Source organism: Branchiostoma floridae, chromosome 13 (genome assembly GCF_000003815.2).
Source record: "Branchiostoma floridae strain S238N-H82 chromosome 13, Bfl_VNyyK, whole genome shotgun sequence".
Taxonomy (NCBI): Eukaryota; Metazoa; Chordata; class Leptocardii; order Amphioxiformes; family Branchiostomatidae; genus Branchiostoma; species Branchiostoma floridae.
Window position 1 is genome coordinate 1,017,929 of NC_049991.1, and position 22,103 is coordinate 1,040,031.

The following is a 22,103-nucleotide window of genomic DNA, read 5'->3' on the forward strand; positions in this document are numbered from 1 at the left end:
CGTATGAACATATATTAGACAGACGTTTAAGACCACCAAAATGCCTTTCCTGTTCCCTGTTGAAGTTAAGTCACAGATTGAAAACCTTCACATCCTCTTTTATAAAATTCAGGATACTTAACTTACTTTAAAACATGATTTAGAGCCGTATTCTAGATTGCTATGAGTTACACAGGGGGCAAGAAAACAATAGACCCTTTGAACCATGTGAACTGCTTTCGTTACAGGGGGATTTTACTCTGCAACATAATCACGCTCGTCCGTAAACGAAGAACGTGTTCAGAAAGTGTTCGCCAAACCCAGAAGAAGCAGTGTTTGATTATAACCCATCTCCGTCCTGACTAATTTATGACAAGTTAATATGTACAAAAAAAGGCCGTTTTGTCGGTATTTTACGCAAGTAGGGAAGGGGAATGGCTACATACAGTGCATAGCAATTTTCAGAAACGTTTGACCGCAATACTCATGATACACTTGGCCCTATAACACCACAAACCAAGGATACAACATACACCATAAAGGTTCCACCAAAGGTTCCACCATAAGTTGTAACCTTTCTGCAGAAATAACGTTTGTCTTACCAGTGATACACTTGGCCCTATAACACCACAAACCAAGCATACAACATACACCATAAAGGTTCCACCAAAGGTTCCACCATAAGTTGTAACCTTTCTGCAGAAATAACGTTTGTCTTACCAGTGACCTAAGATATTTTACAAAGCAAAGGTTAAAGAATTTGAGTGCAGACGCCACCTGTCTAGAATTTTCTGAACTGCACCATCATGTTTTTGCTGTAAGACTAACATCTCCTCGTGAAAGCGAGACTGGAGCAGCTTGGTTCTCATCTCCAGTTCCTTCTCCTGCAGCCTGCCCAGGGTGGAGTCCTCGTGGCCACGCAGGGAACTACTGCCGTACCCCGTACTGGTGCTGGACCTGACAGGGAGGAAGTGCAAGGGAAAACCTTTCTTTGGTTCGATATTCTTTATACCCGTCACATTATCCACAATCTTCGGGCATATTGATGGAAGATCAGCCATATTTAAGGTCAACAGAGGGTTGCACATATTTTTCACCTGAAAACCGTCCCTGTCACATATAGGCCATACTTTGAACCTAATACAATTGTTGTGCAATTAAGTTATTATTATACTAGTAAGTGAGGCTCGGGCGATTGCCTCAGAATCGTCGTCCGATCGATTTTCACCGAATGTGACAAGAGGGTAGTTCCATAAAGATTTGAAAAAATAAGGATAATTATAGACAATATCTCCACAAGTCACATAAGTTACTCAATGACAAACAGTTTATTTTTTGTCAATGTGCGATGTAATTTTAGGAAACATTTGGTTGCTGTTGTATTCATAAAAATGTGGTCTTTTAGAATATAACACCTCCTACTGGGATTGAATCATTGTGATTACATACAAGAGTCACACCTTGACTCTATGCCTATTCAATGGTGAATCTGAATCTAAGCATTTGGGAAAGATTAGGCAGTAGAAAGACTTTGCTGTCCAGCAGGGCTCTAGCCAGCTCGAAATTTTTTTCCGTCAGCCAATTCCCATTGTCGCGAAAACCGCGAAAATTAGAAAGACGGAACTGAGACCTTGAAAAACAGGTTTTAATGAGATTATTGTATGCGAAAGGGCGCTGAAACACTAAGTCAACAATCATAACAATAGCAAAACAGTGTGTGGCTTTCCGACCGTGGACAGCGTCCCCTAGCCGCCTGTAGCTTCCACCAAGAATTTCTGTCCGTCAAGGTTGACGGATTGGTTAAAAAAGATTTCTCACACGCAGCAAATTTCTGTCAATTGACGGAAAAACGGACGCTGGCTAGAGCCCTGCTGTCCAGTACCCTACCTGGTCATGGTGGTCCTGGGTTTGATGGGTGATGTTCTAACGGGAGCCAGTGGAGACTTGGAACGTGGCCTTCGAGTCTCCTCCTCGCTCTCATCAGAAGACAATGAGAAGGACGGTTTGGTGCGACTACTGTACAGGGTACGGGAGGCGCGGGAATCTGCACCATTTTCCTCGCGTCTGAAAGGCAACATCTGCATTTAATCTTAAATCCACTCAGGGTCTACAGAGTACAAATGTTAGGCCAGAACAGTTTGATTTGTTGACTGCTAGGATTGAAGAGTGAAACTTAAAAGGCTTTTTCGATGACGGATTTTGAGGAATTTTCCCAATTGAAAGCTCATTACTTGTTGATTCCCTTGGTTTTGCCAGAAAATTGCTAAAATAGTAAAAAATTAGGACAAAATTAGTTGCTGAACATGGGAGATCATGGACATCCACTTCTAACTAGTTAGAAAATAAAAGTTAAAAATGAAATGAAAAGACAAGTTGTTATTTGTAAGAAAGAAAAGCAGCACTCAGATTATACCCTCCAAAATATCTCCCCCTAGCAAGTTAGAACAGAACAACACAAACACAAACCTATGCGCCCCTCTATCCCTGAGCATACTCTCCACTCCAGTGGAGTGCTGTGGGGACTTCCTAAGGGAGGAGTACCTGTGAGGATGGTGCCGTGAGGTGGACAGTGATCCCGGATCCTCCACACGGGACAGAAGGGAGGACGCTAGCGTATCGTCCAACTCTCCCGCCACCCAGTCGGGAACACGCTGATTTTGCTGGATGACAAAAGGAGATGGCAAATGTAACATTATTAGGATTTTCTAGGTCAATAATTTTCAGATCATTTACATTGCACTGTGGGCAATCTTTTGGGATCCGTAAGTGGCATATACCACCTCCGTATGAAATTCTACAGAATCTAACAGATTGGGAGTACGCCATAGCACTTTCGGTGCATTCGAGCCCCTGTACGAGCCAATATGGGTGACACGGGTGCCCTGTACAGCCGAGGCGAGTAAGGAAAGCAGCGCGTGTAAGTACAGCCTGCATACAGCAATGTGGCATTTGCACAGAGATTGTATGTACAACTCACTTACCACTTGTGCAATGAGCAATGCACGCAACCGCTCACAGCCAGGCGTGGCGTGCAGACTACATATTTACACCTTGCACAACCGTGCAAGTGACGTGCATTGAAGCACTCCCTCCCTGCCCTTGCCATGCCTTCCCCACAAAAAACATGTATGGCGGGTTGTGCCCTAGGCTTCCCATGGACTTTCATCAAACGATTTGAATGCATTTTGCAGAACTGCCCTACAACAGTGTCCTGATGTCAAAAGCTATCTGCCACACAAATATCAAGACCATAGCTATGGCAGGGCTCGAAATTCATTTTTGGGAATAGGTGCACTGGTGCACCCAACCTAGAAAATTGGGTGCACCAAAAGATTTTTCGGTGCACCACATAAAATAAAGTAGAATATCAGAATAACCTAATTGCAAACCTACTTAATTAGTAATTTGAATGGAGCTCTTAAGAAATTGGAAGTACTATGACAGACATTTTATTAATAATATCTTTCTAATACATAGATGGCAAGAATATGGTATTTACTTAGTATACTGACATCTTCACATACATGAGCCTATGAAAATATTTGGGTGCACCCTGTGCACCCACAGAAAAAAATTGGGTGCACAGCTCCAATTATGGGTGCACAAAACCCCAGTATTTCGAGCCCTGTATGGTCATAGTCTATAACTAATGATAATTTTCCTCACTTATCATGAAAATGTACAATGTAGACACACAGACACACATACAGTCACATGCAGCTAATAGTTTTATTTATTTGTTAATCCACATTTTATGGAAATGATTATTAGACATGACTTGTAACAACGGTAAAAACATGTGAAAAAAAGATTTGAGCACAGGAGAAAGGTGGTAAAAAAAGAAGCTGGAAGTAGCTTACTGGGAACCGAAAAAAGGACATATAAAACAGAATTCAAACAGTGCTCAGTTAATGATGTACATGTATATCATGTATACCACATGACTGAGCGCATTAGAGCTAGGAACTAAGCTACAGAAAAGTCAAAAGTATTTTAAAAACAAGAGAGTGGTTGCCTCTAAAAACTAACACTGTCTTCTAGCACTGTTTTATTGATTTGGAAAGCACCACAATGTATTTACCCACCTCAGTTACTTTACTTTTGGGGACTGTAGACTTTGGCACATCGTCAAAGTAGATGGACTGAAAAACATGCAAAAATATGTTTTGCAGACCATCTTATACTTTAAGTATGTTGCCTAAAATCTTAGTAAACACTATCTAAAAAAAGCTAAAAGGCTATAGGGAATAGGAAAAACTAGCTTTGATCTTTTAATAGAGATATTGACATTTTCCAAACTGCCATATGAAAAATATGGAGTTAGAGTAAAGGAAATAGGAACTGGGAAGGTACACATGAGGCACACTTAAACATGATGGACACAAGGATTTTCTAACACTAACTGAAAGGGAAGGCCATGTTCATTATGGATGATATCCTCTGGGAGCTGAAAAACTGATGTGAAGAAAAGAAAGTTTGGTAAAGGAAAGAGCTGCCTTCATAATGAAGTCTAAGTGGCACTTGAAAACACAGTGTGAAGACAACTGCTGCCCTTCTTTATCAGGGATGCCACAGCAGTCAAGACAAGTCAAGCAATATGATCAAATACAGTCAAACCTGGAATAGCGGCCACCTTTGCATAACGACCACCAGGCCATTGCAGTCACTTTTTGTCGGTTCCTTGGATTTTTCTTATTGACCTAAGCATTAGGAAATAGTCTATAGCAGATACCTGTCCAATGCGGCCACGGCCACATGATTTCTGGTCCCGTAGATACAGAATCACTACCTAATATGACCATATGGCACGCTGCACCAAGTTTAAAATCGTAGTTTGTGAGGATTTTGAGTTCCCAACAGAGTCATTTTGGCGGTAGGGGAAGGTGCATGCATGTCAATATCACTCATATTCAGTAGATTTGACTCTGACTGGGTTAGTTGAATTTCGAGACAATCAAGACAATGTTACTTGGTGAGAAAGATCAGTGGGTACCTACTGAAATCATGTGTAGCTTATTTCTCGTGATCAATCTATCAGCATTTTCTCTATAGTGGCCACATTTCTCCAGTTCCTTGGTAGCAAAATGAACCATTGTTTTAAGTTTCACCCATTCACAAGTTTTTATTGACAATGAGTAGATCCAAGCTCAGGTCCGGACCTGGACCTGATCCTCTGCAGGGACCTGAATTTTAGTTACCGATATCCTCCCCTACTGGAGATCCTTACCATATAGGACGGGAGGGTCTTGAGAGGTCCAGGGTCTGGCCTGTGGTTGAAGGGTCCTTCCAAAACGCCTCTCTTCAACATATGGAGCAGCAACTCTGCATACATGTTTCTGTTCTTCCTGACAGTGTGGGGGAAAAATAAAAACAATAAACAAGAGTTCAGAGACCTCCTAGCTCCATGAAATATTTAGACCTTTTGTAAATTTCTTATTTCATCATATCTCATTGATAAATCATCGCCACTTTGAGAATTGAGAATCATCGCCACTTCAATAGTGTTTTATTGCCTTTCTTGTTTAAGCAGGAGAACAGGGGCGCTGGGCTATCATGGGTTGGGGTTTTGTGCGCGTGAAAAATTTGCGCGTGAAAACTTGCGCGTGAAAAATCTGCGCGTGACAATATGCAAATTAGCTGATTCCCAGGGGATTCAAAAAGTTTTTGCAGTTTTATACTTAAATGCTCAAACAAGAAGGCACAAAATGGAGTTAAGTGTCAGATTGTTGCATTCTAGAGTACAAAATTTCGATCTCAGTGATTTTTGAGTGATTTTTAACTGTTAAGTTTTCACGCGCAAAAAAGTTAGAAATTTGCGCGTCAAACAATTTGCTTCAAAAAAGATGAAATGAAGCTTCTAGAAAGGAGAAAAGTCCTCAAATTGTTACATTTTACAATATAAACCTTACATGAGTAGTTTTTTCCATGTATTTCTGTCAAATTTATGTGATTTTGAAATGTTCAAAATATGCAAATTAACCTATTCCCAAGGGATCTAAAAATCATGTTTTTTTCAAACCAAAAATTCAGGTAACAGATGGGACATTATATCATAGGTTCAAATTTTTCCATCTTAAAGTTCCTTGCTACACATTTTCTGACTCATTTCAGGAACTTTATTTTTCACGCGCACATTTTTCACGCGCACGCGCAAATTCTCCACGCGCAGAAAACCCGTTCCCGCTATCATGACCTGACCATGTCCCCCTTATCAATACCCTGGGGACCAGATCCTCTGGCAAGCATAAAATTCTGATTGACCAGGGATGCTATTAGGTCATAAGTGGGACATTTTTTTTAGAACAGGCAAACTTCAATGCTTGCGTGGATGTCATCCATAAAATGAAGTCAGTGTGGCCTTACCTTGCAGTAGGTCCAGGTGCAACTGGTTCACATAGTTTCTTGATCCATAAGGCACATCTCTGTCTTTCTGTAATAACAAGAGAGTTTTCCTTCACTTTCCACATCAAAGATTTATTGGCAACTTTGTTTCAGTTTACTTTGAAATTACTGGAAGTTGGGTTTGGTATCTTGTACAAGCTCCTAAATAAATAGCAAGTTCCAAAATGCTTCCTTTTCAAAAACGTTATTTCAAGAGTCAAAGAAGTATGATTTGTAAGGCTCGATGTTCAATAACATCAGAAGGGTGTATGTTTTGTACAAGCCTACCAGTACCTCTTCATTGAATAACATTTTAATGGCTGAGTGAGAGTTATTAGGGAGCGGTGAATAGTTTCATCAGGTTTGTCACCTTCCTCAGGGCAATTCTAACTGGTTCACATTGTGCTGCAGCAATAGGTACTGCTGCTTGCAGTTACAGATGTGTACACAAATGTTAGTATTTACATGTGTATAGTGACTGCAGCTGCTAAATGAATCTGTAAGTAACTGTAAGTAGTGACACCTATAGGCTAGTATAACTGCAGTAAAATTACCCTGGGAGCCAGCCAGGATCGGGCAGCTAGGACAGTTTATTCGGTGGCCCAAGACAGCCAGGCCCGCCCGATCTCCTATTAGCGCCCCAGGGAGTTTAGGCCCGATGAGGTCCACCTGCCGAGGTTGGCGATAACTCCTTCAGGCTTAAACTCCACGGAGCGCTTATGTGAGATCGGCGGGCTGACTGCCTTGGCTCCCCGAACAAAACTCGCTAGCTACCCGGTCCTGACTGGCTCCCAGGGTACAGTAAAATGCGATCCAGTCAGAATTGCCCTGAGGAAGGCGACAGACAGTCACATAAAACATTGGTAGCTTTTTTCCCCTACCTGTTTTGTGTGGTAGCTTGAGGACATAGGGCTTCATGTCTGCCAGCGATCGGTCAAATTCTGCATCAAGTTTTGAATCTGACGAGTCCAGTGTTATTGAATCCATTGTGAATGTGAGTTATTCCACAAGTGTCCTCAGCTGTAAAACTCAGTTAAAGATGTTTCTCAGTCAGATTTGGATGGAATACTGCAGGCAGCCTTTGTGATCAGACCTACAAAATATACAACAGGATATTCAACTCAAACATTTCTAACAAAATATGGTAAGTGTAACAGCTAGCTAGTGACAACAATTCTAAAAACCTTCCAACATACATGTACTGTATTGTTTCAAAATTGTTTGCTTGCTCTTTATAGTCTTTATAACACGGCCCTCCTTTCCGGAAGTACAGTATCTAAGTTTATAATACTAATAGCGAACTATTTCTTTTCAAATTCCTCCAAGGCAGCATATGGCTTCTAACTAAAATTTTTGTTATGGCTGACCGCAAGACAAAAACGTTAGAAGTATATTGTAACAGTAATGACTTTAAAACAACAACCGTACGTTAAACTATGACAGAAAAACAAACAAATTCTCCAACAACAAGGTGTCATAAACTTCCAACTGATTCCATTGTAGGGATCGACAGCAAATTTCAGCAGAAACGTCTCATCGAGACTTGAATGGAGAAACTAGACGACTTACCCTTGTGGTCAAGTACACGGTGAATACCAAACGTTCCGAGCAGCTGAAAGAAAACTGGAGATTTGAGACAAAATCAAAACAAAAGTTGCCGCTCTCATATTTGAGTTCGAACCCGACCGCCATTGGGCCGTCCTATAAATAAAGGTGGAAGGGGATGATGAATTTTTATTGAGCTTCCTGCTTCACTACCGTCTGACACAGATTCATATAAACTAACATCTTTATCCACTTGAAATTAATTCCAATCAATATTTTCTCCGGTTTTGATTTATTTGATTCAGCCATCATTTTTGACAAATATCTATTTATCCCCCTGGAAATTCATTTTTTGGAACAGTCCATTTTCAAAAACCTTCCCATGATTCTAGTTAAGGCATCAACACGCAAATATTCACATGGATTCAATACTATGATGTTACCTTTGTCACAATAAATCGTCTTAAATGCGGCATTCAATTAAACGTATGTTTAATCAACTTATATATTTAAGCTCACTTTACTATAACTTTTCAACATTGTTGTGAGGTTGCTCCGTTATTACTAGTAGATTTTACGCGTGCCTGCAGTAGCTATTAACCTTTGACCCGACCTGTAGGTTAGCAAATTGTTTTTAGCCCAAGCAAGATTTGTAACTTGTCGATCTGTTTACTCTGCGATTTGAATTATGTCTTACGGACCTCCCCCAGCCTACAACCCGAGCCACGTAAGTCTCCACTTGAAGTCCTATATCGGGCTACATGTTTTGTGATAACGCTACAACGTAGTACGCTTGATCTTGCAGCTAGCAACATGGCGTAGCGTAGCGTAGCTGCTTGTTTTAAGCGTAGAGTAGTGTCTTCGGTTTGGTAGGAGGTTTCTCCTTGTCTGGCTTTCCTTTTTTTGTTTCCGAGCACTTTTTGCAATCTAGCATAAGACCGAAATGCACTGTGTTGAAAATAAATAAGCTTGTTCACCATTCTGAGTACACATGCACCAGGTCAAAGGTGAAGGCCCCTGACATGTAAACAGTTCATGTCTGGTTACGTTACGGTTTAGACTGTGTCTGTTGATTTGCATGATAATGACGGGCGTGTTAGTGTTATTGCCCGAGGGCCTTTGGCGTACTCGGAATGGTGAATCAATATGCAATGTACATGCATTTGATAATCTCCTCGAGTGGTTGGGACTAGGCGTGGGTACCGGTACAGAAAATTAAGGTCCAGGTCTGGTTCAGGTCCAGAGGATCAGGTCCAGGTTTGGACTCAAAACAATGGTCCATTTCACAACAAAGAAATCTATTTTGTGCAGTATTTGACTCCCACTGGCGTTTTAAAATCCTACATTTAGCTATTGCCCGTTGTGCCCCAATGTGTAAAACTTGGTAGCAATGACTATAGACTCTGCTCTACTTCGCTCTTGTTATTTTCCCCGACCAGTAAGCCCCAAAACGTGTGAATGCCTGATCATATAACATTTTCCAATAGGTCTAACATCCAGTCCACCGATTTTTTTCAGGTCCGGTTTATCTGGACCGGTCCAATAAGAAAAAACAGCTTTGTACCAGTACATTGTACCAGTATCCACCCCTAGTTGGGACAGTAACGTGCACACACACTTAACTATCATGATTTTGAACCTAGGTCATATTAACTTTTTTAACATCATTGGTGCTAGTGTTACCAAAATGAAGACAGACCTGCAGTCACTTGAGTGTCACTTGAAGACAGAAGAGTTAGACAAATGTCCAGACAATGCATGATGTACAAAATGACTAATAAACTGACAGACCAACTGCTATCAAAGTACCTACTACTACTAGTACTAGCTAAGTAAACAAGATAAAGAAAGCTTGTCAGTTAGCTTGTCTGTCTTTTTGTGTTTCTGCAATTCTCAATATTTTTCTCACCACTTTTCTCACCATTTGTCTAACTGTACATCCTGAGTACTGCGCTGCCAAATGCTTGTTCGCCATTCTAAGTATGTGCGTACAGTGACATGAATTCTGGGTAATGTGTTTAAGATGAAGGCAGTAGAGACCAAGAAGACAAGAACTGTTTACTCTTAGTAGTACAAGTCAGGGGTCTTCACATGTCCCCCACAATTCAGATCGCTGTGTTTGCATGCTCAGAATTGTATTTTTTGTGAGGGAAAGTTTGCCATCATGTCTAGATGTAGATCTGATTGTTCTGTCTTCCTTAGAGCGGAGGTGGTGGCTATTCTGCACCCCCACCCCAGCAGCAGTCTTATGGTCAGCCCCCACCTTACCATGGTCAGCAGGGTTACGGCCAGCCCCCAGGACAGCAGAACCCTTATGGTCAGCAAGGTCAGGTCATTTACGGTTTTTACCTTTCCCTTTTCAAATAGTAAATCATCATTTCTGGGGTATGTCATCACCAGCATTTCCAAATTGGAGGGCCGTCCACCCGTATTGTGGAGTCTGGATAAAGCAGTTGGCCGTAATACAAGTAATTACTGTACGTGATTTTTCCTCCTACCCCCAAGAACCACCACATCAACTTTCATCATATTTAAAGGAAGATAATGTTTTTTCTTTTATATTACTGTATATATCCAGGTTATGCTATTCTAGGTTATCAACAATGATTATTAGACTTTTGCTTCTACTTCCAATTTTTATACTAATTATAGTGGTGCTCCTAGATTTTTGCGGGTGCTACTTGTAAGTTTGCAGGGTTAGGAGCACAGTGCTCCAAAGTCAAAGAGTTAGTCTGGAGCCCTGTCATGCTTGACATACACATGTATTAGATGTTAGTTAGAACATATGTCAGTTTTTTAAAACATAGGTCAGTTTTTTAAAACTGACCTATGTTCTAACTAACATCTAATACAAAATTTAGAAAATATCCCAAACGATACAATTTAAAAATTGTATCGTTTGGGATATTTTCTAAACTTCCATCCAATAACAGGGTCATAAGCTTCCCAGTATAGTAGCTGTGGAGCATGCAACAGTGCACCTAGCGACAGTTCTTTTTTTAGAATATTTTTTTATAAGCAAATAGCTGTAAGTCCACAAACCAACCAATGAAGTTGGTTTGACAGTATTCAGTCTATCCAGAAATGTCATATGCACAGAAAAGTGCTGGAACTCTGGAGTCATGAAAAAGTGAATGTACCAAAACAAATTCTATTCTGGGGCCACTACAGGCCACTACTATGTAGGTCTGGAAAGTGTATTGCATACTTACAGCACACTGCCTGTTAAGCTTGATTGAACAAAGTATATTGTTAGAACGTTCTTCAAGACAACAACTGTACCCAAACACAGAGAGCTCAAAACAGGATGTCAAGTCCTTGCAAAGGTCTGCTAGAAAGTTCCTTGAAGAACAGTGCAGAAGAACCAGAGGGAGAACTGGTAGGACACCTGACAGTACCGGCATGGATGTACAACTGCATACAGCCTGGATAGGCACCCTTTAATGCATGATAGGAAGATATGAGAACTGTTCATTGTACATTAGATATTAATTGTTATCCCTGACCTATGCGAACATGTGTGATCACGTCGACCGATGATGATGATGATCACTGACCTACTTCCAGTTTTAGTAGGAGGCTGAAATTGTACATACATGAATGTATACATGTACTAGTACATTGGGCAGCGCCTAGGACCATAGCAGCCACAGGCGTTGAGTGAGTGAGTGAGTGAGTGAGTGAGTGAGTGAGTGAGTGAGTGAGTGAGTGAGCGAGCGACTGGTTGCATTCACGTTGGCTCCATTGTCACATCTCACTTAGGTCCACCTAACTACAATATACCTGTAAAACAGAAATTGTTTTACATTCTAAGTAGTAGTTGATGTACCACAATGTGATATCAACATTAGGTATTGGTTGACCCTCGGTGAATCTTGGGTTATACTGAATACCCGCCTTGTACCATTCTAGATACTAAGTATACATTTCACAAATATACACTTTCAGCCTCCTGCTATAATCGATACATCGGGGATGGATGCTTAGTTAGCAGCCCTTATCCATGTACTAAACTTTGCAACTATAGTTACTGTATACTAGTAGTACTCTTCATAGAAGAGTGAAATGTTCCTGGCCCATAGTGCTCTGCTTTTCTTTGAAACTGCATGGAAAGTATCTGAAGTAACTGTGCTTGGGTAACATGTGTGCATCAAAAGTTTTCCATTATTATGGAATGATTACTTCTGAAATCAGCATTTCTGCAATGACATGTCTTTTGTTGAAGTTTGACTAGCTTTCTAGCTTTTTCTACTTGAATTTGCTTGTCTTTGTTGAATGTTTGGAGATATTGTGCTGCGGCCAAAGCTCTCCCTGTGCCCTGTGTGCTAGGGCAGAGGCCCTTCATGTAACAAAAACTTATGTGTTAGATGCAGTAAGACAATAGCAGAAGTTTTCGGAGAAGTTGTTTAAAAATGATGTTCTTCTAATATGGATCTTGCCAGCTGACTTCATTAGGGTCTGTTGAACTCTGGAGATGGCTTTGAGGGACTGTGTCTATGCCTAAGCCCCCACTCCATCCCATTTGAGTTTGCAATAGCACTATAGTCACATACTACTTATGGAAACATAGGTGCCTTTGTGGTCAGCCAGTCAAAAACCAGAGAGTGGGCAGGCAGTACACATAAAAAAGTTTTGGTGAATTGGTCACCACAAAATTTGTGAACGGGGTACAAACTGTGAACTTCAAATCATGAGAATCAGACGTTTATTGTGACCAGTATAGGTTTACCATCACCGTTCGCACACCAGTCTTCAAGTGATGAGATTTGCACTCATGCACGTTTCATCACCAGGGGAATAGTTTCATCCGTTCAAATCTCTGTGCATACAGGGTCTTACCTGGAGATACCTGCCATGTAGCAACAAATAGTGGAAGTCAGCACATCCTGATGATAGTCAGCTGACAAATTGCCAAAATGATAGGTTTTGTTACAAAACCATTATCTACCAAGCTAAATGTGATTTATGTTTACTCAAAAGGCCCAGGAGCACCACCACCACAACAGGGCTATGGATCAGCCCCCCCACCACAACAGGGCTATGGAGCCCCCCCTCCACAACAGCAGAGGTATGGAGCACCCCCTCCCCAGCAGCAGGGGTATGGGGCACCCCCTCCCCAGCAACAGAGGTACGGGGCACCCCCTCCACAACAGCAAGGGTATGGAGCCCCCCCACCCCAGCAGCAGGGATATGGAGCACAACAAGGCTATGGTGCCCCCCCTCCCCAGCAGGGCTATCACCAGGGTTACCAGGCCCCTGGGTATGGCGGCCCTCCCCCTGGTGTGGACCCAACATTGTGGGGCTGGTTTCAGGTAAGGCCTGTTCACGCTTGTGCATGTATTCACCTCTGTATGCATTCTGTATTGACATTTTTCGGCTTTTAGACAAAGTTCCTTTTTCTCCTTCTTTCTTACTGCCTAGCCTCTCAAAGACATTGTAGGCAGTTGTGCATGGGTTAGTATAATAGTAACATACAAGTAGGTGGGACAGGTGAAAATTTCAAACTCTTTACTTCAAATTTTGTGGGTGGATAGAGCTTGTCACAAGGATCACAAAACATCTTAATTTTTTAGCTACCAGATTTCCTTCAAGAATTATGGAATTTTAAAATATTATTAGAAAAAGGACATGAACATATTTGTAGAAAGAGGACGTGAACAAATGCTGTGTGCTTAAATTTTTATTTTTTTTTGTTCATTAAGTATACAACATTTCATTTACCATCCAAGCTTCCCAGTAATGTAATCATCTGTCCATACATACCATAGAAATTAATATTGATTGTGCTGGTAATTAGGGTGTGCAATTAAACCGCTTCTACTGTACTGGTTCTTGCAGACGGTGGACCAAGATCGATCGGGATCCATCAACGCGACGGAGCTACGGTCAGCGCTGGTGAACGGGAACTGGTCCCACTTCAACCCAGAGACCTGCAGACTGCTCATCGGCATGTTCGACCAGGACAAGTGAGATTGTCTTACAGTAGCAATGAAAGAATGATTGAATGAGTGTAACGGTGGGGTTCAAGTGCTGCCAAACTGACCATGCCAACGGCTCTAGAGCTTTTGGTGTGTGTTGTGGTTTGCACGTTGGATTTGTAATCTGCCACCCCGGGTTCGATCCCGAGCATCAGCATGTTTGTTTCTTTCTGTTCTTACTCGCCCCTCTGAATTTTTACAGAATGAAGACCTTTATTGCACATTTTTACCACACTGGGCTAAGTACAGGTCACAACAAGACATGTTGAAAAGATACAGTTAACAGATACAAAATGAGGCTATTGCTGGATAAATTTGATTTCTCCTCGCTTTTCTGTTATAATTGAGATAAAAGAGCAGATATGTTTTATGATCAATGGTCTAATTGCATTAGGAATATGAATTATTCTACAGAACTAAGGTGTATGAAATAAGGAAATAGTTTTGTATAAGTTACTATAACAGTTATTTTCTCTCTACGATATACAATCTACACACTACTACAAAATAAAATAGCAATGTTCTCCAGGATTTTCTCATAGCACAGGGCATCATAGTGCTAGTGCAGCAAAGCCATGTGGTAAGCCATACAGGCGGGAGCATTATAGAGTTTCTGAGGGAATTCCTCCCCCAGAAAATTTAAAAATCTGTAGCCCTCAGAGTCAGAAACACTATTTCCTTATTTTTGTAGGGCCGATTTTAGTGAAATAAAGCCAACGTTTTTTCAATTTGTTACAAAACAACAGAAAAGTTCCCTTTGCTGGTTAAAACACAGCTTAGCAGCCCAAATCACAGCATTTATTCATTTACATGTATTTGTTTGGCTGTACAACATTTGCTATTGGCTATTGTAAAGGGCTAACCTTGGGAAAGAAATCACAGCATAGGGGCCTAAATCACAGCATAGAGGATCCAAATCACAGTGTAGGGACTCCCTATGCCAAAAAGGCCTGGCAAGAACACTGAATAGCCAAATATACTATATAGACGTGATTTGGAACAGTTGCGTGAGCAGGGGTATGGGTGAAATAAGCCGTATTTGTTCTCAAGCAAATGTTAGCCTTTCTAGTATTATGATGATTTTATATATATATAGTTTTTAAGTTTTCAGTTTGCCAGACACTAAAAACCATTGTGTGACTAGAAGAAACTTTATGTCTGTATTGCCAAAAGTAGTTACTCAAGCAACTGGATATGGTTCTGGAAACGATCAAAAACCATATCCAAAACCATATACAGTTGCTTGAGTAACTACTTTTGGCATATCTTATTACCTGGATGTCTAACCTACATCGACGTATGTCTGTGTTGATTTCAGGGATGGTACCATCAACATCCAGGAGTTTGCTGCTCTGTGGAAGTACATCAATGATTGGAAAGGCTGCTTTGACAGGTACATATGTATGCTGTGTCTTCCAACAGTATGTCAAACACAACTGTTACGTAATAGGTGATTTGTGTGTGTTTGAATGTAATATTGGCACAGATGTGGCAGAAATTGACAAGGCTTGACCCCCCCAGCTGACAAAAAGGCGACCATCATCAATTAGGATTTTATCATGCATATGGTCATTACTGATCAAAGGGGCCATATATACGTATTGGCACAGCTTGCGACTTTAGACCTGTCTTGGTAAAACCTCCTATGCAGAGTTAAAAGCATGAGCTAGAACTCCGCTTACTCTACTAACAGCCCTGCCCTTTCTATCTCTGGGTGTGTGGCCACACACCAGACATCAGCCAATCAGAGAATATACCTTTGTGTTGTCCATAGGAAAAGCTTGTGCTTGCTACTATTCATTGCCAAGGACCTATAAGTATGCCACAATGTTCCACCAACTTGAAGGCAGTTTGACATTTTTTTCAGCTTCCAAACCTGTTGATAAAGTACAAAATTTGAGATCCGTTGGATCTATGGGTAAGGGTGATCGTGGCATCACTGAATACTACTCCAAAACACTTAAGTTAGAAAATGTTATCCTCTTTCTTAATAAAATGCCTGCATGCCCGCTATATTGCACTTTGAAGTCTAAGTGCTTCTCACTGATTGGTTTGTGCCAAATAAGGCAAGCTAATTTGTATTTAGAAGCAAGGTGGGTCAAGGTCTCATTCCTGTATTACTTCTAGTATACAAATGTATAGGCCAAAGGAATCTGAGCAAAAAAATTATCTGGCTCGCAAAGCGTGGTTTTAGGTGGACCATAAATTCCCATTAATAAACCATAACTGATATGAAAAGGAATTTAGATGAAAGCTTGTGTATTACTGGCTCGATCATGCACGAAATTTCATGACCCGATCGATCCTCGGACGTTTATGTTTACTTGTCCTGAGTGCTCCGGCCAGGCTCTGGGTAGTCAAGACGACCTCTAGCGGATAGCGGCTAGGTGCATTTTGAAATGAGATAGAAATTGTTATGTGGGCTAGATTTGGGTGAAAATTTTTTTAATGCCTGACAAACGTGTGTGCTTACAATAGATTGCAAAACATCTCCAGATATACTTTGTTTTAATTGGATTTGCGGACATAGAAGTTGTGTGCTTAAGCATTGAATTCAATGGGGCGATCTAATTGTGTAATGAGACCTCAATAGTGCAACAGGCAGGGTGAGTAAGCAGAGTTGAATGTAGTACTAGAGGAGTTACTGCATGTACGACATGGACTCAGCTTTGCCTAGAGTTGGGACATTTTGTGGGCTAGTCTTTAGTCACAATGTACAGACAGCTGTCATACATTGTGCATAACATGTCCTCATGATGCTGAAATATCATTTTATACATTTAACATGATATCATGAGATTTAATGCAGTTACACACTTGACTTGGGCTGGATGTTTTAGCTGTTGTTTCTGTGGTCTATACAATCATCACATTGATAAGTCATATAAGAGAAAGGTTGACATACAGAATGATACAACATTCACACACACTTCTTTTCGCACAATATGTGCAAAATAGAATTGGTCTGTAAACCGTCATATGCAAAAACCGTGCTTGTTTCTGTTATCTGACATTTCTTGGTAGTTCAGTCAATTCACACAAGAAGAGGAATAGGTTATTTCACACAACTTTATGTTTCACTCCTGAAAAAAGGGCTTAAAATGCTATAGAAGTTATTTTTCTTGCCATTTCCATGCGGAAATAACTACTAGTAAATGTTGACCATTTTTTTCAGGTTTGACCAAGACCGATCCGGCAACATTGATGCTCAGGAACTAAATAATGCCTTCAGAACTTTTGGATATTCACTGTAAGTCATATAGATTTATGAATTTATATGTTTGCCATTAAGAAAAGTAACATATTTTACTGGTGTGTTCTTCTTCTTTCTTTCTTCTTCTGTCCAGGACCCGCACTTCCTTTTATGACTACTAAGAGTTGCAAGTAGACTGGGGAATGAAAGTATGTCTTAGACCCCATTCACATAAAAAAAACCCAAAAAAACAAGTGAGTTAAACGAGGAATCCGATTGAAATTTTTTATTGGATGGAAAAAAAAGCATTCACGTCTGATTTTTGCACAATCGGATCAACATACATAACTTCTTCACAACTACATCACAAGCTATCTGACAACAAAAAATGAAGACAATAGCATGTCCAGGACAAAAGATACAAAATGGAAGTTCTGCAGTAGTGTCAAGGTCACATGCCGGGGGGGGGGGGCAAAACGGATCTTAACTTCGCCTTTATTCTCCTTATTGGTGTTCCTTTGATGTTATGTGAAACACTTTATATAAGGAACTCTCCTTTGTCACAGATCACCAAACTTCTGTGGGATGATTGTTACAAAGTTCGACAGGACTAGCAACCATACGATCAACTTTGATGACTTCATCCAGGTGTGCGTGATGCTGAAGTCACTTACGGACAAATTCCGACAGAAGGACGTCCACAGCAGGGGCATGATCAGGATCAACTATGAGGAGGTCAGTAAGGGTCAGGGGAGGTCCACAAACACCCTGGGGAAGGGAATGACAAGGTTAAGGGCTCATACACAAACACTGGGAGAGGGAATGGTTCAGGGGAGGTCCACAAACACCCTGGGGAAGGGAATGACAAGGTTAAGGGCTGGTACACAAACACTGGGAGAGGGAATGGAAAGATTCAAAACTGGTCCATATTGTTCAGAGCTTGTCCACGAACACACTTGCAGAGAGAGCAACAACGTTCAGGGTTAGCCCACAAACACCTGGAGAGGAAATAACAATGTAGGGGATAGTCCACACACACACTTGGAGAAGGAGCAACAAGGTGTTTTAGTAGACTAACGTTGAACCTTGCTGCTGCCACTGCAAGTGTGTTTTTTAGACTAACCCTCAACCCTGTTACACACTTTATGTAAGCTTTTAATGAAATTGCTGATAATGTTGCTGTACAGCACTGCTGCAGTTATAGAAACACAGTAATAGAACAGTACAGTACTGCTACAGTAATAGTAACTACAATAATAGAAACACAGGTGTCTTTATGGACAGCCAGTCAGCAACCACCCACAGGCAACTGCAAGTGTGCTACACTACCTACAGTTGGCCAGAACAGTTATTGTAGCTTACGACATTGCTGGCTGTCACTGATCTAACTTTATTTATTCCATGGGCTTTGACTTGGCTTGAAATTCTTGATAGAAATGTATTCAATGTTCAAAGATCAGATCTTAGCCTTGTTAGTGTTAAAGGGACATAATGTAAAATTAAAGTCACTGTTTTCGGTCATTTCTCTACATTATGAGTTGAGTCTACCTGATTACACTGCACAGCAATATTTACAACGTATGGATACGACTTTGTTGAGCCGTGAGGATGTCTTGAAATATGTGCACTTCCCACCGCCGCTTGAGTTGTCCGCCATTTTATTCAACTCGCCGTCGAGCCAAAGTGTGCTTTAGAACGCGTTCGGTGGTTTGCTCGAATCATTACTGAAGTTTGTTGAAAGTCGTCGCTAAGCTCCGAAGATCTGCGACCGCAACGGTCGATTCGGAAATCTACGGTCGGCTTACTTCCGGTAGGCTACCCGGAAGTAAGTGAATTTGGTCGCGGCTTACTTTGACGTTGTTAATTAGCACTAGAAATGTGATAAAATGACGCAGATAAGTTAGAAATAAGTTGCAAATGTCAATCTGAATGGAGATTTTCAAGTTCAGAACATTTGAAATTTTGGCGCCATATTCCTACATTATGTCCCTTTAATGCATTTTTGCCAAAACAGATTCATGCCTTCAATACATCATAATACTGCACAATGTATAGTGCTTATACAAGAGGGTAAATAGGCAAAGGAGGTCATTGCAAAAGCCACATGAAACCACTGCTTTACAGTACTGTAAATATAGTAATGTTTCACTCAAATCTAAGGGACTGACTGATGAAATTTAAATGTTCTTCCTCCTTCTAGTTCCTTGAGATGGTTTTGGAGAACAACGTTGTATAGAAGCCTGTGAAACGGACTGCAGAGTTTGTCTTCACTATATCTGGCTGTACTTTTACATGAGATTATGTATGTATCTGTTGTCTGTAGTTGAAGTTTGAAACAAGATTTATTACGTAAAGATAGTGACTGAATTATCTCCTGTAGTTAAGTGAGTAGAGTTTGGTTCATGCATGGTGATCATGATCAATGTATGTTATACATGTATACAGGGACTTTGACTTTATCCAATATATGTTATGAGGTGACTGTAATTTCTGGTCCTTAGACATAGTTGCAAGCATGTATTATCAATTATGCCCCTTCTTGTTAGACAAGTCATGCCCCCTGTTGATTGTTTTGATAAATTGTACTCTTTGTGTACTACTGAAATATTTTTTTAGAACCTACAAATACAGAATCCGTTGTTTTAGTTCCAAGTTTCGACAGAAGATTGTCTGTATAACAGTCACCATTTTTCATCTTTTTGACATCAAAATAGAATTATGATAATAAAATGATAGCAAAACTGAAATGAAACACTTTTGTAGAGTGATAATGAAATGGAAAATGGTATCCAAAAAAGGAATGGGCTTAGAAGTAAAATACAATCAGTAGATGTTTGGGTATACGGTATTACAAATTGGTGCCTGTTCTTAAATTAAGGACTGTAACATCTAGACTCAATCTTGGTCCCACCAGGTCAATAGTGTTGTGAAATAGTTAGTAGTTTTGTACTTTGAATGCAGTGTACTTAGAGCAATGACATCATACCATAGTTGGTACAGGTGATGGTACATGTAATTGTCTATATCTCTTTATAAGTGAAATGTGAAAATTTTAGGTTTGAAAAATTTACCAGGCAAACCTACCTTGTTTTGTAAAAAAATGGCAGTGTATCTTTTCTTCAATGCATTTCTTGACTATTATGTGGCTAATGTAAATGTCTCAATTGTCCCACTTCAACGGTAACGAATTTGGCATAAACCATCTTACAATGAGTACAAGAACGGTTTACACTTTAGAGTAGCAATCTGACCAGATGTATTAAAAAATCATTCTCAGAACTGAATTGAAACAGTTATACATTTTCAACTTTTCATGTCCTCTCATAGCCTGGTGTCCAACTGTACTATAGTTCCCGAGTTTCTTCTATCCTCTCAGGAAATACGGATTGGACATATGAGACTTGGGAGCTATAATATGGCTGGATACCAGGCTAGTTCTCTCAGGCTACAGCTGTTTTTAGAGGGTGGAATCCCACCTGTGACTATAGAGCTTATTCATGTGATGTCATCACCCCTTAAATCTTACTGTTACCCAAATTTGTGTGCACTTTACCAGTGCTGGACCAACATCCCACCACAAGGCAATGTGCGTTGTTTAGGAAATATTTACATTTTTTATGGCAGAGTTGCATAGGGCCCCACTGTGGGCACGTTGAATCTGGTACACCAAGATGGCCGACTTCACTGGTTGCTATGGAGGCCTGTTAGTTGCTAAGGGGAGGATCATGTGACTGAATAAGCCCTATAATTTCTTCTATGCCATGCACCAATACTGAAAGTTTTGTACATTTTTCGAAAAAACATGGTAAGTGTTGTAGGGAAATGAAGAAAGCAATGATGTTTCTTGTAATTTGGCTTGTATCAAGTCATTAAGACTAGCAACAGCATTTGTCACATTTCATTGGTAATGACCCCTAGTCATAATCAAAGAAAAACACTCTGAAAAAATGTACGTGATTAGTAGACAAAAGTTCACTGTCGTAAACCTATTGAACAGAAAATGTGACTGTTGCACAGGATAATTTTAACCAATGAAGATGGTACCCAGGCGATGTGATTTGCTGCTGTAGGATTGTTTTGTACTTCTACATCATAAATGTGTTGAACAGTAGACAAATTTCATAACAGGGAATTTGTTCACAAATTGTCATCATGTACGTCCATAAGGCCACTTCAATTTTATTTGTTGTTTCTCAGATTTCCTGACCCTATTTTTTCCAATTTGAAAAAAAAAAAACTTTTCAAATTGATGGCCACACCTCGTGTTGGCAAAATGTCACTGCCTCTCTTTTCTCTTTGAGCTACAAATTTTAGGTAGATAATCCAGAAAAACAAACCTAAATTCGGGAAGCATTTCAATTCAAGTAGAAAATCTGAAAACTATTATTATATCTTGCTAAACCTGTTGTTATTTCTGTTGTGTAACTTGAGTAAGCCCCTCAATCTCTCCTTGACTTTTTGCAAAAACTTTTGTATATTTTTTTTCGATCGATCGACCCAATTTTTTTCTAAAAAAATGTTATAGAATGTAAGGAGCTATGCCTCTTGACTAAAATAGCAAAAGGGTAGCTTATTCTCCAGGTTTGAGGAATGTTGAGTGCACAAGTTCTATTTTTTAAGAACGAGTGCAATGACTTAGACATTATGTGAGCAAAATCTCTGTGAGGAAAGCGGTTTGTGTGGTTCAAAGTTGTCCATTGTTTGTGACAGAAATTGTAAAATCTGTTATCAAAGTGGTGCATAAATGTATCTTCTACCAAAGATGTGATGTGCCTAAATCCATATATATATATATTTATACATTTACTGTAAACAAAATAATTTGTAATAATGTAGAGTTTGCATGATAGTAGTCAAGAAGTGATAAACAGGGGTAGCTATAGAGTCATGTATAATGGTGTGTATGTTACATCTACTAGTAGAAAAGATGACAAGTTGCTAAAAATTTTAAACACACAACTCGTGGGATTCCTTTCCAGAATTCTTGTAACCAGCAAAGCTACATTCAGCAAACTACTTGAACTGGT

The 22,103-nt window shown here is 40.2% G+C and overlaps 2 protein-coding genes across 2 annotated transcripts in view; one reads left to right on the top strand and one right to left on the bottom strand.

Moving 5' to 3' along the window:
- The window catches only part of LOC118429510 (centrosomal protein of 112 kDa-like), a gene marked incomplete in the record, with an annotated part of 25,167 nt that extends 17,051 nt beyond the window's left edge, over window positions 1-8,116 (bottom strand). The window contains 7 exon segments of the mRNA XM_035840008.1: window positions 1,867-2,043; window positions 2,446-2,639; window positions 4,065-4,121; window positions 5,207-5,324; window positions 6,343-6,409; window positions 7,242-7,453; window positions 7,930-8,116. Of these exon segments, the coding sequence (XP_035695901.1) occupies window positions 1,867-2,043; window positions 2,446-2,639; window positions 4,065-4,121; window positions 5,207-5,324; window positions 6,343-6,409; window positions 7,242-7,347 (719 nt within the window).
- A 358-nt stretch (window positions 8,117-8,474) lies between these two features.
- On the top strand, window positions 8,475-21,809 carry LOC118429511 (programmed cell death protein 6-like). Its single transcript, XM_035840009.1, has 8 exons — window positions 8,475-8,632; window positions 10,108-10,231; window positions 12,886-13,217; window positions 13,744-13,871; window positions 15,202-15,276; window positions 17,059-17,133; window positions 17,643-17,811; window positions 19,277-21,809. The coding sequence occupies exons 1-8, from the start codon at window positions 8,594-8,596 to the stop codon at window positions 19,310-19,312; spliced, it is 978 nt and encodes a 325-aa protein (XP_035695902.1). The 5' UTR covers window positions 8,475-8,593; the 3' UTR covers window positions 19,313-21,809.
- The last annotated feature ends 294 nt before the right edge of the window (window positions 21,810-22,103 follow it).

Coding starts and splice junctions, on each gene's coding strand:
- LOC118429511 (XM_035840009.1), top strand. CDS start 8,594: ATGTCTTACGGACCTCCCCCAGCCTACAACCCGAGCCAC. Junction 10,232..12,885: donor GAACCCTTATGGTCAGCAAG/GTCAGGTCATTT, acceptor TTTACTCAAAAG/GCCCAGGAGCACCACCACCA. Junction 13,218..13,743: donor CATTGTGGGGCTGGTTTCAG/GTAAGGCCTGTT, acceptor TGGTTCTTGCAG/ACGGTGGACCAAGATCGATC.